The sequence below is a fragment of the Glycine soja genome, chromosome 9, assembly GCF_004193775.1.
Source record: "Glycine soja cultivar W05 chromosome 9, ASM419377v2, whole genome shotgun sequence".
Classification (NCBI taxonomy): Eukaryota; Viridiplantae; Streptophyta; class Magnoliopsida; order Fabales; family Fabaceae; genus Glycine; species Glycine soja.
Window position 1 is genome coordinate 5962052 of NC_041010.1, and position 19429 is coordinate 5981480.

Here is a 19429-nt window from a genome sequence, read left to right on the forward strand (position 1 = left end):
AGGGATTTGCTTCGGGGCACCTGCAAATTTGCTGGTACACCCTGCAAAATTTTTAAAATGTCCATTATATGCCTTTGTTATAAGTAGCGCTTTCCTTCTTCATTTTTCTTCCGAGCTTGATCTTATTTTTCTTTCACCGTCGTTCGTTCCGTGAAAGGTTATCCATGAGAGTTTGTCGCTCGTTCTTGTGTCCTCTTTGATTGAACTAAATTGTTTATGGTGATTCGTCGGCAAGTGATAGTTGTGACGGTGGTTGGTTTGGTCATTAACGGCGGAGGTAAGGTGTTGATTTTCTTTTTGCATAATACTTACAGATTGGTAATTCATAAGTTATACTAAATTTACGAATTGATAATCCATAAATTTAATATAACTTACGGATTGAGAATTCGTATGCTTCTTACGAATTATCAATCCATAATTTTGTTTTAAATTTATTTGTTATTTTTTAAAATTTATTTTATCGTTTAATTAGAAAAAATTAGAATTGATAATTAAAAAACCTTTAAATAGATATAGTTAGAATATTCATTTGATAGTTATAGTTTGTATAGTAAGAAAGTGATATTTAGGGTTAAAGAATTTATACAATTTTTTTTCATTATTAATTTAATTTAATGTATTATATTAATAAATGAAGTAAAAAATGTGAAAATTATATGATAGTATAATTATGGTGTGGTTAGGGGTTTTTTGTTTGTCATTGAATTTTTTGAATGTTTTCTTTAGATAAACGAAGATCAGTGAATGTATAATAGTGTAATGTCTGAAGAAGTTTATATGAATGACCAAAATGAAGATGAAGGTGGTGTGAATGAAGAACATTTTGATTGTTCTTATGCGTTCAATACTTCTTAGGTATTAATATTATTTATTATTATTAAAGTAATTAGATGAATATTCCTTGAAGACTAAACTTGTATGGATTGCATTATTGGTGTTTGCTACCATTGATGATGTTTTGTATTGGACTCGATCTGTTGCTTGTGAAATTGGATTTGTGACGGTGATTATGAGGTCAGACACAATTAATGGTATTAGAGGAATGACCTCATTTGTTTTAATTGGTTGTGAAACGAGTGGTCAGTATAGGGCCAAGAAGAAGGATTTGGTAAGAACATGTACTGGCAGTAAAAAATGTGGGTGTCCCTTTAAGCTGCATGCAAAACCAGTTGTTGAAGGCGAATGATGGATGGTGAATTTAATTTTTGGGAGTCACAATCATGAATTGGCGAAGTCTTTAGTTGGACATCCATATGTTGGTCAACTGACTAAGGATGAGAAGGTCATTGTTGTTGATATAACAAAGTCAATGGTGAAACCAAGAAATATTCTTCTAACGTTGAAGGAGCACGATGTCAATAGTTATACAACAATCAAGCAAATATACAATGCAAGAAATGTTTACCGTTCTTTCATAAAAGACAATAATACTGATATGCAATAACTAATGAAGCTTCTTAAACAGGATCAGTATATTCATTGGCATAGATTAAAGGATGAAGATGTTGTACGTGAAATTAAGGCATCTTTTGAGACAAGTACACATGTGGTTGCACATATTTTTAAAGTTACCTTATACAAGAGACTACTTGGCATGGTATTAAGGTATGTTTTAAATCAGATTGCTACTGAGTTTGAGCATGTACATTATGCTGGCAAAAACCCTTCTCGTTATAGATGTGTGATGAGAACTACTCATAATCTTCCATGTGCATGTGAGCTATCTAGATATGTTTTTGGTACCATACCACTTGAGACAATCCATATGTCCCCCAAGTGAGCATAACCAAAGAAATGAAAACCATAACCAAGCAATTTGAAGAGCTTGATGTTTGTGGCAAAGTTACTTTGAAGAGTAAACTTCGGGAAATTGCTTACCCTGATCTAAACTCTACGTGTGCTCCTCTAGAAAAGGTGAAAACAAAAGGTGCTCAGAAGAAACCAATAATCAAACAACAAAGATCAACAAAGCATGATTTGTCTTCCTGAGAGTATGTTGATGCATTACATTTTGTGCAGAATAGTAATTCTTCAGTCAAACATAGTGCATCATCATCTGAGCAACCAATTCAAAGAAGGAGTATGTCAATGTTGGATCAATTTCATCCATGTATTCATGATTCCATTGTAAACATTGTTGATGTCAAAGTTGATGGTAACTGTGGATATCCTGCAATTGTTGTCTTATTAGGTATGGTGAAGATTCATGGTCATTGGTGCGTAACCATTTTCTTAAAGAACTTACAAAATAGTTTGATGAGTATATCAACCTGGTTGGTGACATAGACATATTTAAGGAACTAAAACGGTCTCTACTTGTTGATGGATTATCCATGGTATATAACTTTAATGGTATGCTTTGTTCGATTTAATTTGCTTTAAATTTCAATTTGTTGACTGTTACATGCAGGTCACCATGATCAAGTGGATGAATATAACCAACATGGGATATGTCATTGTATCAAGGTATAATATGGTCCTTGTTTCTCTTTCGCTCCAACAAAGCATGACATTTTTCCCTCTTAGAAGTCAACCACCAACAGATTCTTATGTGCATCGCGTCATATGTATCGATCATGTGTATGTCAATCATTTTGTTTAAGTAAATGCATGATCACCATGTTTGTGTAATTTTTGTAAGAAAATGTTATGATATTTTCAACGTGTATGTCCTTATGTAACAGGTATTCCTAAGAGAACGTTATTTGTTACCGCCACTAGCATTTTTATGGTCTACACATTGTCATCATCAGGCAAAACAGTGACCCACACCATATGTTAGTAGAATGCAACAGTATACAAATTTGTCAAGGTTGAAAACAAAATTTGTTTAGGTGAAGATTTACATTTAGTTACATAAGCAGTTGTCATGTAATACAATAATATACACGTGTTTCGCTAAATTTTTAGACGATATTTATTGGGAGTATGTCTTTATGTGTTTATCACAAAGTCAACCCTCTCAACAAGGTTTACTGTCACGTAAATAATTAGTGTTACTTGAATAATTGGGTTGGTTTGACTAATTAGGGTTACTAAAGGTTTAACATAATGTAAATTGGTGATTACTTTTAAATTCAAATATAACTTAAACTAAATTAATTAAAAAACTTATCAAATAACATTAAATAATAAATATTGTATTCTCATATATGATACATAAATCATATGAAACCTAAAAAATCACAAAAGTCTCCATGCGTCTTCCATTCGCTGCCTACGTCTCGATCGAACGTAGACATTCCGTTGCACAATGACACCTTTTGCGATCCTCAGGCATTCTTTGGTGACAGTGTATGCTTTTGTTCCCTCGATCGCTATCCTTAGGTTGAGCAAGCTTTCCAACCTTTAAGCTATTGCTTGGTAAGCCTCCTATGAAATTATCAAAAAATTAAGAAAAAAGTTTAGGGTTAATGCATGTTCACATAAATTGAGTAATAGTCACAATTGAAAATTTTGTGTATCACTGCATGTTGAGACTGGTCTACATCAGCATGTGCATCTTCATGTGCTTTGTCCATAGTCGTTGTCGCCACCAGTGGCTAAGCAACATCTGATTCAACAAATGTGTCATGGTGCTGCATGGACGGATGTCTAGAAGGATCCTCAGGTTGTGCCGAACTCATGAAGAGATGAGATATCATGTTGAACCACTCCATGTGGTCTAGTGAACACTATCCAGACTCTACACATATTTGACCCACTGGTGCAATATATTTAGAAAACTGAATTCATCTATCATCAATGTCTTCTATACATAGAAAAAGAGCAGCAGGGTGTAGAGGAATGGTTTGCACATACCCAAACTATAGTACTACCCTCTCCGGTTGGTGTATGACAATGGATGGACCCCATCTAATATGCTCGAAAAATAAAGAGATAACCTCAAACTCTTTAAATGCATTGTTCTCCCCATACGGAATCCAGCACACGGCATCAGACGTCAATCTATGCAAACGCTTATGATACGTCAATACTGATAATGCCTTCTCAGACTTCCAAAGGCATGCACGTGGTTTCCTCTCATCATAATCCTCAGCAGCAATAGCAGCACCAATAATAGGAAAGTGCTTGTAAATCCAACACTGCACATATTTTAAAAACAAATAAATTCAACACAATTGTCAATATAAAGTAACCAACAAAAATTAAATTAAAAAAAATCAAATTACTTGTAATAATGTGATATATCCTGCAAGTTGTCGGGTCGTGCTCTTTGACGCATCATTCAAATACTCATACATATGCACCAATGCAACAGCTCCCCATGCATAGCTTTCACTCTGTGTCAGGTCACAAAATGCGTCCAAGAATACCACATGCACATGTGTGGCACTCTTGTTAGCAAAGAGTGTGCAACCAAGCAGATGCAACAAATATGCTCGAGCTACTACAGTCTAATGTGCTACGTCACATTTGCTCCGATATACGTTTCACAGCCCGGATAGTCACACATATGCCCCATGGCATTTACTGTCTCAGCTCTTGCCTATTCAGCATTGACTTCAAGCAAGTCGACTAAGAGAAACACGACATCGTCCACATGAAGAGGCTCAAAGCTATGGAACGCGCCTGTAATAGGCTGATGTAGCAACGATGCCACATCATCCAAGGTGATAGTCACCTTTCCTACTGGCAGATGGAAACTACTAGTTTCCTTATGTCACCTCTCCACAAAAGCAAACATAAGTCCTCAATCACTTGTAACCAGCGAAAATGCGATCAAAGGACTTAATCATGTGGCAGCCACTAAGCCTTCAATCTCTGGAGCAGGCCTGCCAAATTTCTCAACCTTCCTTTCATGGGAGCATAACTTTAGCTCAGAACGTTCCTTAAAATCATAATTTAACTCATTTCAACAACAATAACAAATAGTTACGAAAATATTATTTATTTAAAAATAAAAATACATCTCCATTCCAAATTTTCGTTGCCACATGATAAACATAGTCCATCAAAATTGATGTGTTGTGAGACCCGCCTGGAAAACCCTCGACATCAGTAACTACATCATCAACAGTTGCTTCTTCAAGTTGTTCATGGACATCATCATCTGTGTGATCCACATGTTGAACATCCTCAACAATAGCTAGGGGACTTCATCTGCATCACCACTGACTTCTCTTCCTAGAACTCTTCCTATAACCTTTCCTAAAGTCCGATCCAAACCTCTGGTACTAACCATAATCTACACATTAAAACAGTCAAAACAATTTATGTAAGCGTTCAAACAATACTTCAATCAATTACTATTTAATAATTTATAAATAAAATTTTTATTATTCTATGAATAACTTTTTTATTACTTTAATATATTCAAAAATGCATATAGAATTTTTTTAAAAATTATATAGAGTACACAACACTAAATCTAGTAAAGTTAAAATAATGAACAAAATATAACTACAATTTTGATTTTTATTTCTAATAAATCACTATTTCATTTTTCAACAAATTACTATGACAATAACTTTAAATTTTTTTACTAATGAAAATATTTTAATTTTATACTTCCAAACACTATTTATATAAATAACAATATTTATATAGTTATTTAATACGATGACGGTATAATATATATATATATATATATATATATATATATATATATATATATAAATTGTAATTTACAAATTATAAAATTTGTAATTTACAAATTTACATTTTCTTGTTAAACTAACTAAATTGTCAAATATATACTGATAAATTTAAAAAACACTTTTTAAAATATCAAGTATAAGAAATTGTAATTTACTTATACTATTTAAAAATAATTAAATCATAATAATATATACATTTGTTTTAAAATAAACAAATTACTTAAGTTCTTAATAAAAATCAACTTCAAAAAATAAATATAATTAATTAAATAAAATTACAGAAAATATTTACAACAATATTTATTTATTACAAAAAAATTAAACAAAAATATGATTTTATTTAAAATTTTAAAATAATTATAAAATAAATTTTTTATCTCAAATTGAAAAAAAAAATTAAAATAAATATACGAATCCCCATCCCTGCAAGTCCGACAGCAAGAGCGAGAGAGAATAAAACTTACCTTGAGGCGATAGATCTCTGTCATGGAAACGCGAATGGCGTGGTGGCGTGAATCATCGGAGGCGCTAATGGCGGCGACGATAGAAACATGAAGAAGACGAAGAAAACAGAGACAAAGGAGGCATTGCTACAGTAACTAAAGCGGGTGAGAGAAAAAACAAAAATGCTTTTGAAAAAATAAGTGAAGAATATTTTTGTCGCTTCACCTATTTTGTTGGATGTACCAGCAGTTGGGCTGGTGCCCGAAGCAAAACCCTATTATGGATATATATAAATTCTTTCTCATCACTAGTTTAGTTTTTTGGCCTTTTCCTTGTTGTTTATTCCTTCCATTTCATTGCTACTATGATAAATTGATAATTATGTGAGTTATTTAATTCTCACTCCTGTGAGAGGCAATATAACCCAAAAAGCATGTTTTGTTGTGTGTGTGTGTGTTTTTTTTTTTTGCTCTTTGGACATCTTTACCACAGGTTGTATATCTCTTAGAAGGCATCTTTTTCAAAACACAACGAGGCATTAAATATGAAGACTTCTCTTCACATGAGTTCGAAGCTTGATTCATCATATTATGAGATAACTGTTTTATAAGATGTTTTAATAAAAAAAACGTCTGATATGACATTTTGAGTAAGTGACTATTTGTGTACAATTGACATATTGAAGTTATAATCTATGACATGCATATTACTTAAAGTGGGTTTAAGGTTATATAAAAATTGTTGTAGAAATTCGTCAGAGTTACACTATTTAAGAGAGAAAAAAAATAGTTCGTTTATAAAAAGTAAAAGATTAAATTACTTACTTAATCCCTTAGCTTTGTTTTAAGTTGCAATTTAATCTCTTATTTATTAAAAGTTATAAAATGATCCTTATGTAACAATGATTCACTTAGATAAAAAGTATGAAAAGTTATTGTTCGGACCAATTAAGAATAAAATAAAATAAAATTTGCATGAAAAATGAGAATCACAAACTACTGAAAAGCTAAAAATATATAATATCCTATTATTTTTTAATTAATTGTGAAACTCATTTTACTTATGATTTTCATTGTGTTTATGATTTTTTTTGTTTTAAACATTAATTAATTTTCATACAAGTGAATTAAATGAGATCAATTTCACCATGAATCAACAAATAAAAAAAATTAAAATCATACCACAAAATCCAAAACCATTCAATTCACCTTGCATAGCATTTGCTTCATCATATCCTTGTCCCCAACGTTGACAAGTTTAACCCATATTATGTAAACAATGACTCATGACTCTAAATCTAATTTTAATGATAGAGCATTCGTATTATTAGAAATGTTGACAAGACCAAGAAAACACTATAACTATCACTTTCTTACTTGCTTGATGTAAAGCTATAACCATTTGCTTCGTAACTAAGATATCTCGAGATTCATAAATCAAAATAGCAAACAAACTATCTCCTAGATATCCTAACTTGCAGATTCACATTGTATTTTTGCATATACCTCACTAGTAGCATCATTCAGCTGCAAATAATAGCACCATATATTCACACTTAACCGTATCCTTTATACTTGCATACAACCACCTAGATATGATTTACACACGCGAATCAAGTTATCAAATTCTAAGACACCAAAACATAGTAGAGAACAAGAACATATCATTTGCCAACCGTAGAAAGCATGTCTAAAGTTTCATAAAGATCATAATGAATTAACAATGTATGTTCCGTTCAGTGATTGGAGAAATGAGCCACATGAACCAAGGATCATGATCTTCAAACAGAAAATAGAATTGTATCAATTAAGTAACACTAACCACAAATCATCGTCAGATCTACGTTAATCTAGGTTTTCCCTACTCCAGCCCCATACATGAATGGTTTTAAAATGCCAAGAAACATCCACCGCAAATGTTAAATTAAATACAACAGCAATAATAATATAACTCATTTTTGCCTACGACGTATGTCATTTTTCAGTCTTTGAAGCACACGCCACAACATGAGATTTGAATTTCTCCAGCTCGGCCAAAACCTCATCTTCTGGTCTGTAGATCAAATCACTCATGCGCCATATCTGCATGAATGAGATTGAATTTGCATCAGACAAAGACGTGTTAAAACAAGCCGATACACATGTTTCAATCATAGTAATTACTGGTTACTAAACTTGAAATACCAGAGTGGACAGTTTGGCCCAGTTCAACCTCATTAATGGGTCTGAGTAAAACTATTCAGAAAAATCAAGCACACAACCTGTGGTGTAAACCAATTTGACTTGGCAGATGTACATGATTTAGTCATTCACATTAAAAAAAAATGTCAAAATAACAGAAAACTTGATCTGCAAGTGCATAGTCCACATCACCAAAGCCCCACTGCGCCAAAGAAAGGAAAAGGAAACAGTCTTGCCACTGTCCCCACCCATGCCAGTCATGTATCTGCTCTACCTTGAGCATCCTCAAATCCAATACGAAAACCAGAAACTCCACAATCGAGTGAAAATACCAGGATGAGCCTGGAAAATGTTTGTGCAGTTCTTGGAAGAGGAAAGAGATTGGTTGCTCTTAGGGATGTGTTTTTGTGAATATTAATAAATGGGTCATCTTTCGGGGATACATGTCTCTCATTAGGTTTAATGTCAACTGTACCATCAAATTTGGTCATGCCACTTACAAGGTTTTTCCAAAAGTAGAATCTTCAATTATAAGAAAATGTTAAAATTATTTTCCATAATCTATATTTCAAAAATTGAAAAAAGCTTTTCATACCTGCAACGTTCCCCCTCCTCCAGTACTTTCACAGTCATCAGACACACTAACAATCGTCCATGGATCATATGCATTCCAATGGAAGTCAACAACTTTATCCCTGCATATAAATACAATGTTTGTAAGTTAAAAGCAAAAAAAAGCAGATCCCCCCCCCCAAAAAAAAAAAAAAGGCAAACATCCCTCCCCCATACCTTCGCATAGCGAAGAGCCTCTGGGCAATGGGGTACGAAGTTTTTTATTATCCAGTAAATATTTTGAAAAAATAATAAACTTGCATTCTTAAGAACAAGTCCAGTATTATTTGACATTGACAAGCCATTCAAAATATGGGATGAATGATTCACAAGGGAGAAACAGTCAGAAAAAGGCTTCCAGAGGATGATGCGATGCAAAATGCTAATATGGTGATATCTCAAGTCTAGGATATCAGTTCCATAGAATTCATGAAGAACTGATATTGCAAGCTTGTAACCTATATACACCTTGAATGGATAGTATCTGACATGGTTATGATCAAGGCAAAATCACTAGTACAAATTTAAAAGGGGGCACCATAATGTTTCACAGTATTTATATTTGATATTCAGCATTCCATCATGAATTTGATATCAAAAGATTTCATTGAGAGCGACAGATGAAAACATTGAAAATAGAGAATCAGGCCACATAAGCAACAAAGAAAAACTCAAGGTGTAAAATAAGAAACTTGAGGAGCTACATCAGACAATGAACAAAATAACAAGAGATTCAGATTTGAAAGATACTGCTTTTCGCCTGGCTAAAAAGTTTAAATCGTAAAAGTTTATTTAGATCAAGATGATTCGAATCACTGACAAAAGTATAGTTAACAGTACCAGAAAACAGCAGTTTCATACCTATGACCTGCATGTTGAAAAAACAACCCTGGAGGAGAACTTATTGATTTTCCAGATCGCTCTATCTTTTTACCAACCTGCATTGCAGAACAGAAGCAAGAATGTGAGCTGTTAACACCAGATATTATTTTCGGACAAGAAAGTAGTAAGACACTACTGACTGAAATTACACCTTCTCATAGTCCCAAATGTTTAAGAGACCATCTTCAGCTGAACTTCCAAATACAGATGATTTGTCTGGAGACCACTGAATTAAACAAACAGTGATTATTAATAATATAATGCCAAGAGGCATGAAGAATTATTCGCAAACAAAAACAATGTCCAAAATTACCTGAACACAAAGAACAGCAGCTTTGTGACCCTCAAATTTATGGATGGGTGACCCAACTCCATTAGTGGTGAGATTGCGGCGATCAAACATGCGAACAGAATTATCTGCTGACCTGCAGAGATGTGGTGACAAGTCAAGTGGGGATGTCCAAACTAGTGGAAATGATAAAAAGTAGTGGACACATCCAAACTAAAATGATGAATAAATGACAATGAGAACTATACAACAGCAGAACATACCCAGTAAGAATCAGATTATCATCATGGGGATTCCAGTCCACACAGTGAAGATCAGCATTATGAGCTTTCTCAACCTGTTACCAAAGTCATAGCAGAGAGAAAACAATTAACAAAAATACAAAGATAGAGTGTGTATAAATGTTATAGATATGAATATTATTAAATAGAGATGCATGTTTTCCGAGCTGATAAAACCTGAATTCTATTCCATACTCCTAATCCAACAACTTTGGGAGTAAAGTAAAATCTAAAAGAAAAAAGAAAACAGGTTCTGTTCACACACTCTCTCAAAAATAAAAAAAACTGCCTTAAAATTTGCAATTCTATAAAACTAATAAAAAACAAAAACAAATTTAAATACAAGATTGGGCTATAAGCATATACCTTAACCACAGGGCTAGAGCCAACACGTGCATCCCATAAGATGAGACAAGAATCATCTCCAACACTACAGAACTCCTGTGCACTTCAGCATGATCATAATAATGTCAAGAAGTTATGGTTATTTATCAAATATAGTATTTAAGTTCATGCAGCTAATATAAGTACAAATACACTAGATCGCTCAAACAGAAATTTAAAAATATAAAGATACAACAATATTGCCCCTACCCCCTCTACTCTTTCAAAATATATTTGAAAAAGTATAGTTATACATTAAGCAATTAATTAATAAAGAAAAATAAGGAGTTGAGCAAAGGGCACCCTAGACTTCACCCTAATGCTTTTGTTTGGATGCAGGGAGAAAATGTACAAATAGAAAATGGAAGGAAAGAAAATAAAGAGAAAAAACATTGTTCTCTTCTATTATTTGGAAGAGAAAAAGGAAAATGCATATATTTCTTCTTCAGGTTAGGTTGGAGGAAAGATAAGCAAAAGGAAAAAATATATTTTTGTTAAATAACTTGCAATGGGTGGGTAACTGGGAAGATAAGTATATTTGTCATTCAAAACACATTTGACTGATTCCTAATATCTTCTCATGAGAAGAGACCAAATATTTGTGGATCCCACCATTTTTCTTTCTGCAACCAAGCACCAAACAATAGAAAATCATATAACCATCTCATTCTCTTCCACTCAATTAACTTCTATTCTCTCATAACCAAACAATGCCTAAAGTTTCATAAGGTGAACAGTAAAATGAGAATAGACATTTTATTGAGAAAAGGCATAGAAGAAAGAAACTACTCATTATAAAGTATGCAAATTACCTAGATGGGCAGAAAGCCACATCTTCAACAGTATCCTCATGCCCACAATAGATACCTCGTGGTCCAACAGTAGGGCCATCAGCAGTTTTGTCATTGCCTTCTCCAGATTTAGAGTTTTGTTTGATAATTGACCCACCAGATTTGGAGTCTGTAGCAGCAGATGTTATATGGTCTTCAATACTCCACAACACCACTGTTTTGTCCTTTCCTGCAAATTTCAATTAATTCTTTCAGATATGGGAAAATCACATCAAGAATTAAGCAGGATTGTTTAGAGTTAGTAAGAATGACAACCTCCTGAAAGAACATAGGGTTCAGTTGGGCACATAGCAAGAGCAAATTCCGCATTATCTTGGTGTCCGGTCAATATCTGCAAGAGAATTTATATGTGAACATATAAAGAAGCAGCAATCATGCAAATAACAAAAATAGAAACATAGCAGTCACATTTCACAATGGAGGGACTATATTCATTTGAATTTCCATGTTTTTGCCTAAGAGACATGGATGCAAGCTACATTCTCTTTAGTCTTCAGATATTGGTATTGGATACATATCTAATCTAATATGCATACATGGGGATATTCTAAGAAGTATCCAAGCCATTTTTATTGAAGAGGAAAATTGTGTTGATCCAATTCAGGTGGGACACTGCAATATGGCTCAAAAAGGTTCATATACAGTTTAAACCATCCATCTCAAAACAGAATCTTCAGTTTTTTCCATGGATCGACCATTTGGTTTCCTCCACAAGACAGAGTCCTAACTCTTCCCAGCCTATTACCAAACCAGTAAATGTTGCCACCAGTCAGACACACAAGCATGAGCACAGCCCTTCTTTTCCAGGACGCACAGACCATGACCTCCGAGATGGACTCTTTATTTTTTTTTGTATTTAGGCAAAAGCAGAGTTTTATATATTCATAATTTATAACTATAGTTTGGCTTTTACAAATTACAATTACATCTGTTTTTCTATCTACTTTTATATGCATAACTTCATGTGCATCATAAAAATATTTTCTCGCATTTTTTCAAGAATAGTCGCATTAAATACACATCAGATCACGCATGTGCATCATAGGTTTTTGCACCCAAGCCCGTTCTAGCCCCAATATTGCTACCCGTACTCTTCTGTTCAATAGAGCCACAGAAGTATCATGTCCCATAACTTTTCAAAAATATCAGCATCTACACAACATATCAGATCAGATATTTGCTTCATATAACTAAAAAATATACTACCTCTGTCCTTAAATATAAGACTCTTTTTACTAATTCACACCCTTTAAGAATGTTGGTTAATTTAGTTAGTAGCATTAAATTTATTGGCAAGTTGTATTATTTTCCCAAAATTACCCTTAAAATTAGTGAGACTCATCATCTCTCTCTTCCCAATAAATTACTTTCTACCTAATTAATTAATATGTGCTACTCTTCTCCTCCAATCCCTATGAGAGAGAATGCATTTATTACAATTATATCTACTTTTATATGCATAACTTTATGTGCATCATAAAAATATTGTATCTCACATTTTTTTCAAGAATAGTCGCATCAAATACATATCAGATCATGTATGTGCATCATAGGCCTTTGCACCCAAGCCCATTCTAGCCCCAATATTGCTACCCCCACTCTTCTGTTCAATAGAGCCACAAAAGTATCATGTCCCATAACTTTTCAAAATATCAGCATGTACACAATCAGATCAGATATTTGCTTCATATAACTAAAAAATTTACTACCTCTGTCCCTAAATATTAGACTCTTTTTACTACTTCACACCCTTCAAAAATGTTGGTTAATTTAGTTAGTAGCATTAAATCATTAGCAAGTTGTATTATTTTTCCAAAATTACCCTTAAAATTAGTGAGACTCATCATCTCTCTCTTCCCACTAAATTACTTTCTACCTATTTAATTAATATGTGCTACTCTTCTCCTCCAATCCCTATAAGAGAGAGAATGCATTTATTACAAAATAATTAAGGGTATTTTGATGAAAAAATAAATAATACAAAAGACAACATGAAAAGAGCCTTATAAAAAGGGACAAATAAATTTGAGAGAAGAGTCTTATATTTAGGGACAGTGATAGTATTCTATAAAGTAATCAAATGAAACTGCTGCATAATCTGACTCTTATAAATAAGACCATATTTCCAACAAAATAAATAAATATGTGTATTCATCTGCTTCATTCTTTTTCACGTTCCAAACTAGATTGAACTTTTAGAGATGGAAGTATTTATGCAATATTAATGCCCATTCATACCAAATCAGGACGAGAGTTTGTAGCTCCAAGGACAGCATGGCGATTAGGTTGACTTTCAACATCCCAAACAAGGACCTGACATTTAAAGAGTTACAAATAAGGAACCACAAAACCAGGAAATCAAAGTAGCTCCAAAGAATAAAAGCAAAAACATAACAAAGCAAACTGTAAAGTTCTCACATCAGGGCTGTCTGTATGTGTAGCCACTATCTTGGAATTTTGTGGCAATTCCCTAATTCTGTTTACCTACAAAACAAAGCCTTATATCAGATCACACCCTGATCATCAACACAACAAAACTCAAGCCAAAAATATAAATCACTGATGGATATCCAAATATAAAATCAAAACCAAGGCAGATTAATTAAGGAAAACTGTTATCATTTATTCTTCATCATAGATAGCTTATACATGCTTCAAATGCATCCAATTTATAACCTTTCCATCAATGTAAACAGTAAATATACATATACATATACATACCTCACCAGGATGTATGATGGTCTTGTACTTCTTCACAAATGGGGACCGCGCCTCTTCATTAAACTGAAATGAGTTTAAAAAAACATTCCTAGCTGCTTAATCAAATTTCAAATAAAAAAGTAAAATCCCTCAAACAGGACCAAGGTTTTAAATCGCAGTCGCAATTTTGCATTGGTCCTTGATAATTGATATTGCAGACAAATGCAGCCAAAATGGCAGTCATGGATACCACAAAAAACATTAACATTGTGGCCAAAACTGCGGCTGCAGACCGGTTTTCAAAACCTTAGACGAGAAACATGGCATTCACATTCACAAAACCATAATTCACCTGCGAAATGTGCTCAGCAGCAGCAACCCTAGGCTTCACAACCTCGCAATTCGCAATCACCAGAGTATTCGGCACACTACCATCAGTCTACCAACAAAAAAAAAACTTGATTTCAACTAATCACACAAACCAACACACAAATTGCACTACTACCGAATAACAACACAACAAAATCAATTTCCATCACCCAACAAATTCAAAAAAGTTTTAAAAAAAAATAAAAAGAGAGTTAAGTTGCTTTGCCTGCTCAGAAAGGTAGAGTCTCTGGCGATTCTTGTAAGTGGCTTGTTCAAGCTGGGGGCCCCACCTATCAACAAACAAACAAAAACATTTAAAAAAAATTAAGATTGGAAAAATAAAAAGGGAAAAGAGAAAACCCTAGATGGTGTATTACCTGCAAGAGAGAGAGGGCCAGACGAGGTTGTGGTTGGCGAGCCAGTCGTAGAGGACAGGAACAAGGGACTTCCACTGCGTGTATTTCTCGTCCACCGAAGGTTGATCTTGTTGCTGTTGCTGCTGCTGATGATGATGTTGTTGTTGTTGTTGTTGTTGTTGTTGTGTTTTCCTACCTTCCTTCAAACCCTTCCCGTGTTCGTCCTTTGGTTTGGGTTTTCGGCCCCTTGTCTCCTTCTTCTTCACGACGCCTTGTTGGGGAGGAGGAGTCTCCATCTTTGTTTCTTCTCTTCGCTCCCTCTCACTCCCTCTCACTCTCTCTCAACTCTCTTTTCGTCTTCCACACTCACGAGTAAATAAAAATAAAAATAACCAATGTTTCTTTAAAAAAAAAAACTAGGGAATTTATGTATTATTAATAAATTAATTAGTAAATAGCACTAGTAATTAATTGATTTGAATCGGTGTACACTGTCTTTGCAAATAAATTATCTCGGGGAATGGGATTTGATTTTTCGAAAAAAGATACATTTTTGGATTTTTATCCTAAATAAAATTTTCAAAACTCTCTGTAATTTGAAATCAATGTTTAGAGTTGTAAAAATCGATTTAATTTGATAAATTAATGTGTCCATTTGTGAAAACGTGTCATCTAATTTGGCAGATAAATGTATGAAAACTGAGTTAGGTTAATTTTTTTAGGTCAAATAACCAATTTAGTCATTTATTTTATTTTTAAAAAAATTGTTCTCGTCATTTATCTTTCTAAATTTATTCAAAATAATCATTCTGTCAATTAAAAGTTAACATCGTCAATAATATTCAAATATAAAAGGCTAAAAATCATCACAAAACAAAAAATAAGAAGTCCTCACTTAGAGCAAGCTCTTGACAAAATTCACAAACCCTAATCCCCTTTCAGACCAAACATTCCGCGCTTGCAAATGCAAATCATAAACCATTTTCACATTCCAGTTTTGTTGGGAAGATTTGAAGCTTTTGAACATGTTTTTTTGGCAAGGATCTTATGGCTTGGTCGATGGAGTTGGATTTGGTGATGTTTTCCCAATTTGAAGAAAATCGCCGCTTACAAGGTCGTCGAGTACATTGAGTCTAACAAGCTCAAGGACATCATCGAAATCCCCACCTCCACCAAAACCCACGACTAGTCCCTCTCCCTTGGGATTCCCCTCTCCGATCTTGACGCCCACCCCGTTGTCAATCTTGCCATCAATGATGCCAACATGGTTGACCCCTTCCCTAACTTCATCAAGGATCATGTGAGTGCCTCTTGCGAGAAAAGATGGTCGAGGGTGCTCATCATTGACGAGTCCAAGCTTGTCAACTATTTTGGGGGTAGCGGATTGGCTATGCCCGTTGAGGTTATTCAGTTTTGTTGGAGGTTCACCATGATGAGGTTATAGAAGCTTTTTGAGGAGGTTGGGTGTGTTGCAAAGATTAGGACTTTCGGGGAGAAAAAGGAGCCTTATGTCACAAACAATGGGAACTTTATTGTGGATTTGTATTTTGAGAGGAGTATTGGGGATTTGAAGGTTGCTAGTGATGCAATTTTGCAACTTGATGGGGTTGGAGATTTGAACCATATATTTTTTTTTTCAGATCCGATGTTGCTTATGCTTGGTTAACGATGATTTTTGCGAAGCAAATGAGAGAGAAAACAAACAGGAAATCATGAGCAAATGAACCACTATTTGTTGTTTCTTCCTATTTTTTGTTTTATGATAATTTTTAGTAGCTAATTTTGAATATCATTATGGATGTTAACTTTTAATTGACATAAGGACCATTTTGAATTTATTTAAAAAATAAATGACTATAATAAATATTTTAAAAGATAAATAATCAAACTAAACAAAAAAAAAGATAAATGACTAAATTGGTCATTTGACCTTTTTATGTAGTCATAAATTTATTGGTTCCATGGGTTATTATTAGCCTTGACCCATAATACTAGCTAGATTGATAATTTTTTATGCAAAAAATATATGTATTTTATTTTATTTTATAAGAAAAAATATTAAGCTGAGTAGGCATATAGCTTTTTGCTCTACTTTTTTTACTAGCCAAGTCTAGTTCTTTTGGCCCATCATAATAGGCCGAATTAACCTAATTTTTGGGGCCTCACATTAAAGAGTTTAGTTTGGCATGGCCTAATAAACTAGGCTAATTTTGATTACACTTACTTCCTATAAACTATAAGAAATGAATAAATATTAAAAAGAAAAAGAAAAAGAATACAAAATTATAAAAAATAATTAAAATTTGCTTTATTTTTTTTATTTGTTAAGTTTGTTTTTGAATAATCTTAACTTAACGTAGCATGTACTTTTTTTTAATCATGATTTGGGTTTGAGCTTAAATTTTTGTGGTTTAAATGAATTTTTGGTCTTTTGTGTATTTTTTATAGTTTAGTTTCTTCCACTTTTTAAAAACTTTTTTGTCTCTTAATTTTTTTCGTCTATATTAATTGTCTTTGTTGCTAAGTGGTGTGTGTTAAGTGCTCATGTAGCCATCAAATTGCCATATAAGCTTGCCACATGGAATCCTTTATACATGTATAGAATTATGTGTTGCTTACATGGTTAGCAATAATATTAAACATTAAATATAATCTTTTTATAAAAGAAAAAACCCTAACATTGGCAATATCATGAAAGCCCAAGCCTCTTTCATCGACACACACATTCACCTTAGCCTCTTATGTTCATGCTCTGGTTGTACAATGATTTGATTTTGGTTTTTGCATTCATTTATTAAGAAGACCACTGTGAGAACCATACACGTGTGATAATGACGTGCATTTCGTGAAGTGAATAAAAATATTGCGGTTGAATTGTTATTTCAAAAATTATTTCTTTTTTAACTTTTTGTGATTCTTCTAATGCTTAAAAAAGTTATTTCCCAATTTGTTCTAAGCATTCTGATTGTAAGAAAAGGTTTAGAACCACAATTATCTTAATGAAAATACTAGGAACTGTAAGTGTGTTATATGCTTGTTCAAAAAGATGTGTCTTAAGTAAATTTTCTTAGACTTCTAAAAAAATAAAATTTACTTAGCAAATTGCTGTGTTGTGAAAATAACTTTTTTTTTCTTTATAAAATATTTTTTTGGTTTTGAAAAAGGTTCTATCTAAAACTAAAAATAATTAAGATAAGAAAAACACGTCGTTTTAAAGAAATGCAAAAAATAAAAAATCAGACAAATGAGTTTTATTTTGGTTTTCCTAAAACGAGGACTATATTCAATGTGTGTTTGGATAAGTTTTTAGAATTAATTCAACGTGATTTTATAAATTGATTATAAATAAAAGTAATTTTAGTGTGATGTAATTTTTGTTTGGATACATATATTAAAAAAATAATTTTCATATTCAATGATATTTGGAAAGTAACTATTAAAATTTATTTTGAGTGTGTAATTACTAAAATAAATATTACTTATTTGTAGATATCTTTTACATTTTAATTTACCCAAATGACAGTGGGTAATATTGGTGATTATGGATTTAGCTAGTTACTAAATTAATAACACATATTATGAAGTAACGCAATAATATACTAGCCAATATAATAACATTTATATATTATGAACCAAGCAATAACACAATTTTTTTTGTGAATAGCAATAACACAAATATACTAACCAACATAATAACACTTACATACTAACCAACCAATATAATAACACTGATTTTATGAACCAACAACACTAAATATAATGCTAACCGAATAATCATATAAAATGCTAAAACAGCACTGAATATAACGGTTATGCAGCAAAATAACAGTATAAAATAACATGCGTGGAGATCACAGAAAATATACCAGTATAAAAATAACAACAAAATAATTAATAAGCACAACATAAATTCAAAACAAGGGGTGGAAAAAAATACATGCATGTATTAACTTCATGAGGAATGGAAAAGAGTGAAGGGCAAAAACGAAAAATCAAACATTCAAATCAGAGAATTGATTCTCCCATGAACCTCTTCAGGTTCTTCTCAACCTAGGATCATTATGCAAATTTAAGGGAAGCAAATTCATTCACCATAGCAACTTGTACCAGTCACAGATACAAGACAAAAATAGTTTCAATTCAGCAATTAACGAAGCTCTGAACCTGAGTTTTCTCAATCACATTACACAAAAATTTAGTTTTCAACCAAGCACCAAAACACTTAGTCTTGAGAGTTGCAAACAAAACAGTTCAAACAGATTTGTTTGTGAAAAAAAACACGGACTTTGTTTTCTTAAGAACTTTCTCGAGCTGGGTTTTATTCATAGTAAGGACACCTCAAATGCACTTCTTTTCCTTCTCTCAGAAGCACGCACTGGTAATATGTATGGAAATGGATACTCTCATACAGAGAGTTACGAAGAGATGCAGAAGCCACCCAGTGTCTAAGACAGTTGGAAAAGCTCTTTCAATTCTTT

At 32.9% G+C, this 19429-nt stretch overlaps 1 protein-coding gene and 1 long non-coding RNA gene across 2 annotated transcripts; both read right to left on the reverse strand.

Moving 5' to 3' along the window:
* Positions 1 to 4877: 4877 nt before the first annotated feature.
* Positions 4878 to 6272, reverse strand: LOC114366919. The gene is made up of 2 exons (XR_003657077.1): positions 6068 to 6272; positions 4878 to 5191 (listed from the first exon to the last, which is right to left on the reverse strand). It is a non-coding gene; the product is annotated as an uncharacterized LOC114366919 (long non-coding RNA).
* A 1441-nt stretch (positions 6273 to 7713) lies between these two features.
* Positions 7714 to 15343, reverse strand: LOC114367792 (WD-40 repeat-containing protein MSI4-like). Its single transcript, XM_028324989.1, has 15 exons — positions 14973 to 15343; positions 14822 to 14885; positions 14579 to 14665; positions 14248 to 14310; positions 13945 to 14010; positions 13765 to 13839; positions 11782 to 11857; positions 11488 to 11695; positions 10658 to 10739; positions 10274 to 10347; positions 10035 to 10146; positions 9873 to 9947; positions 9701 to 9777; positions 8823 to 8922; positions 7714 to 8128 (listed from the first exon to the last, which is right to left on the reverse strand). The coding sequence occupies exons 1-15, from the start codon at positions 15245 to 15247 to the stop codon at positions 8021 to 8023; spliced, it is 1542 nt and encodes a 513-aa protein (XP_028180790.1). The 5' UTR covers positions 15248 to 15343; the 3' UTR covers positions 7714 to 8020.
* Between the last annotated feature and the right edge of the window lie 4086 nt (positions 15344 to 19429).

Excerpts from the sequence above, each read along its gene's own strand:
- LOC114367792 (XM_028324989.1), bottom strand. The coding sequence starts at position 15,247 with ATGGAGACTCCTCCTCCCCAACAAGGCGTCGTGAAGAAGAAGGAGACA. Across the intron at positions 14,311-14,578 it reads CTGCTGAGCACATTTCGCAG|TTTAATGAAGAGGCGCGGTC; the intron begins GTGAATTATGGT and ends AACTCATTTCAG. Across the intron at positions 8,923-9,700 it reads TTTCAACATGCAGGTCATAG|GGATAAAGTTGTTGACTTCC; the intron begins GTATGAAACTGC and ends ATTTATATGCAG.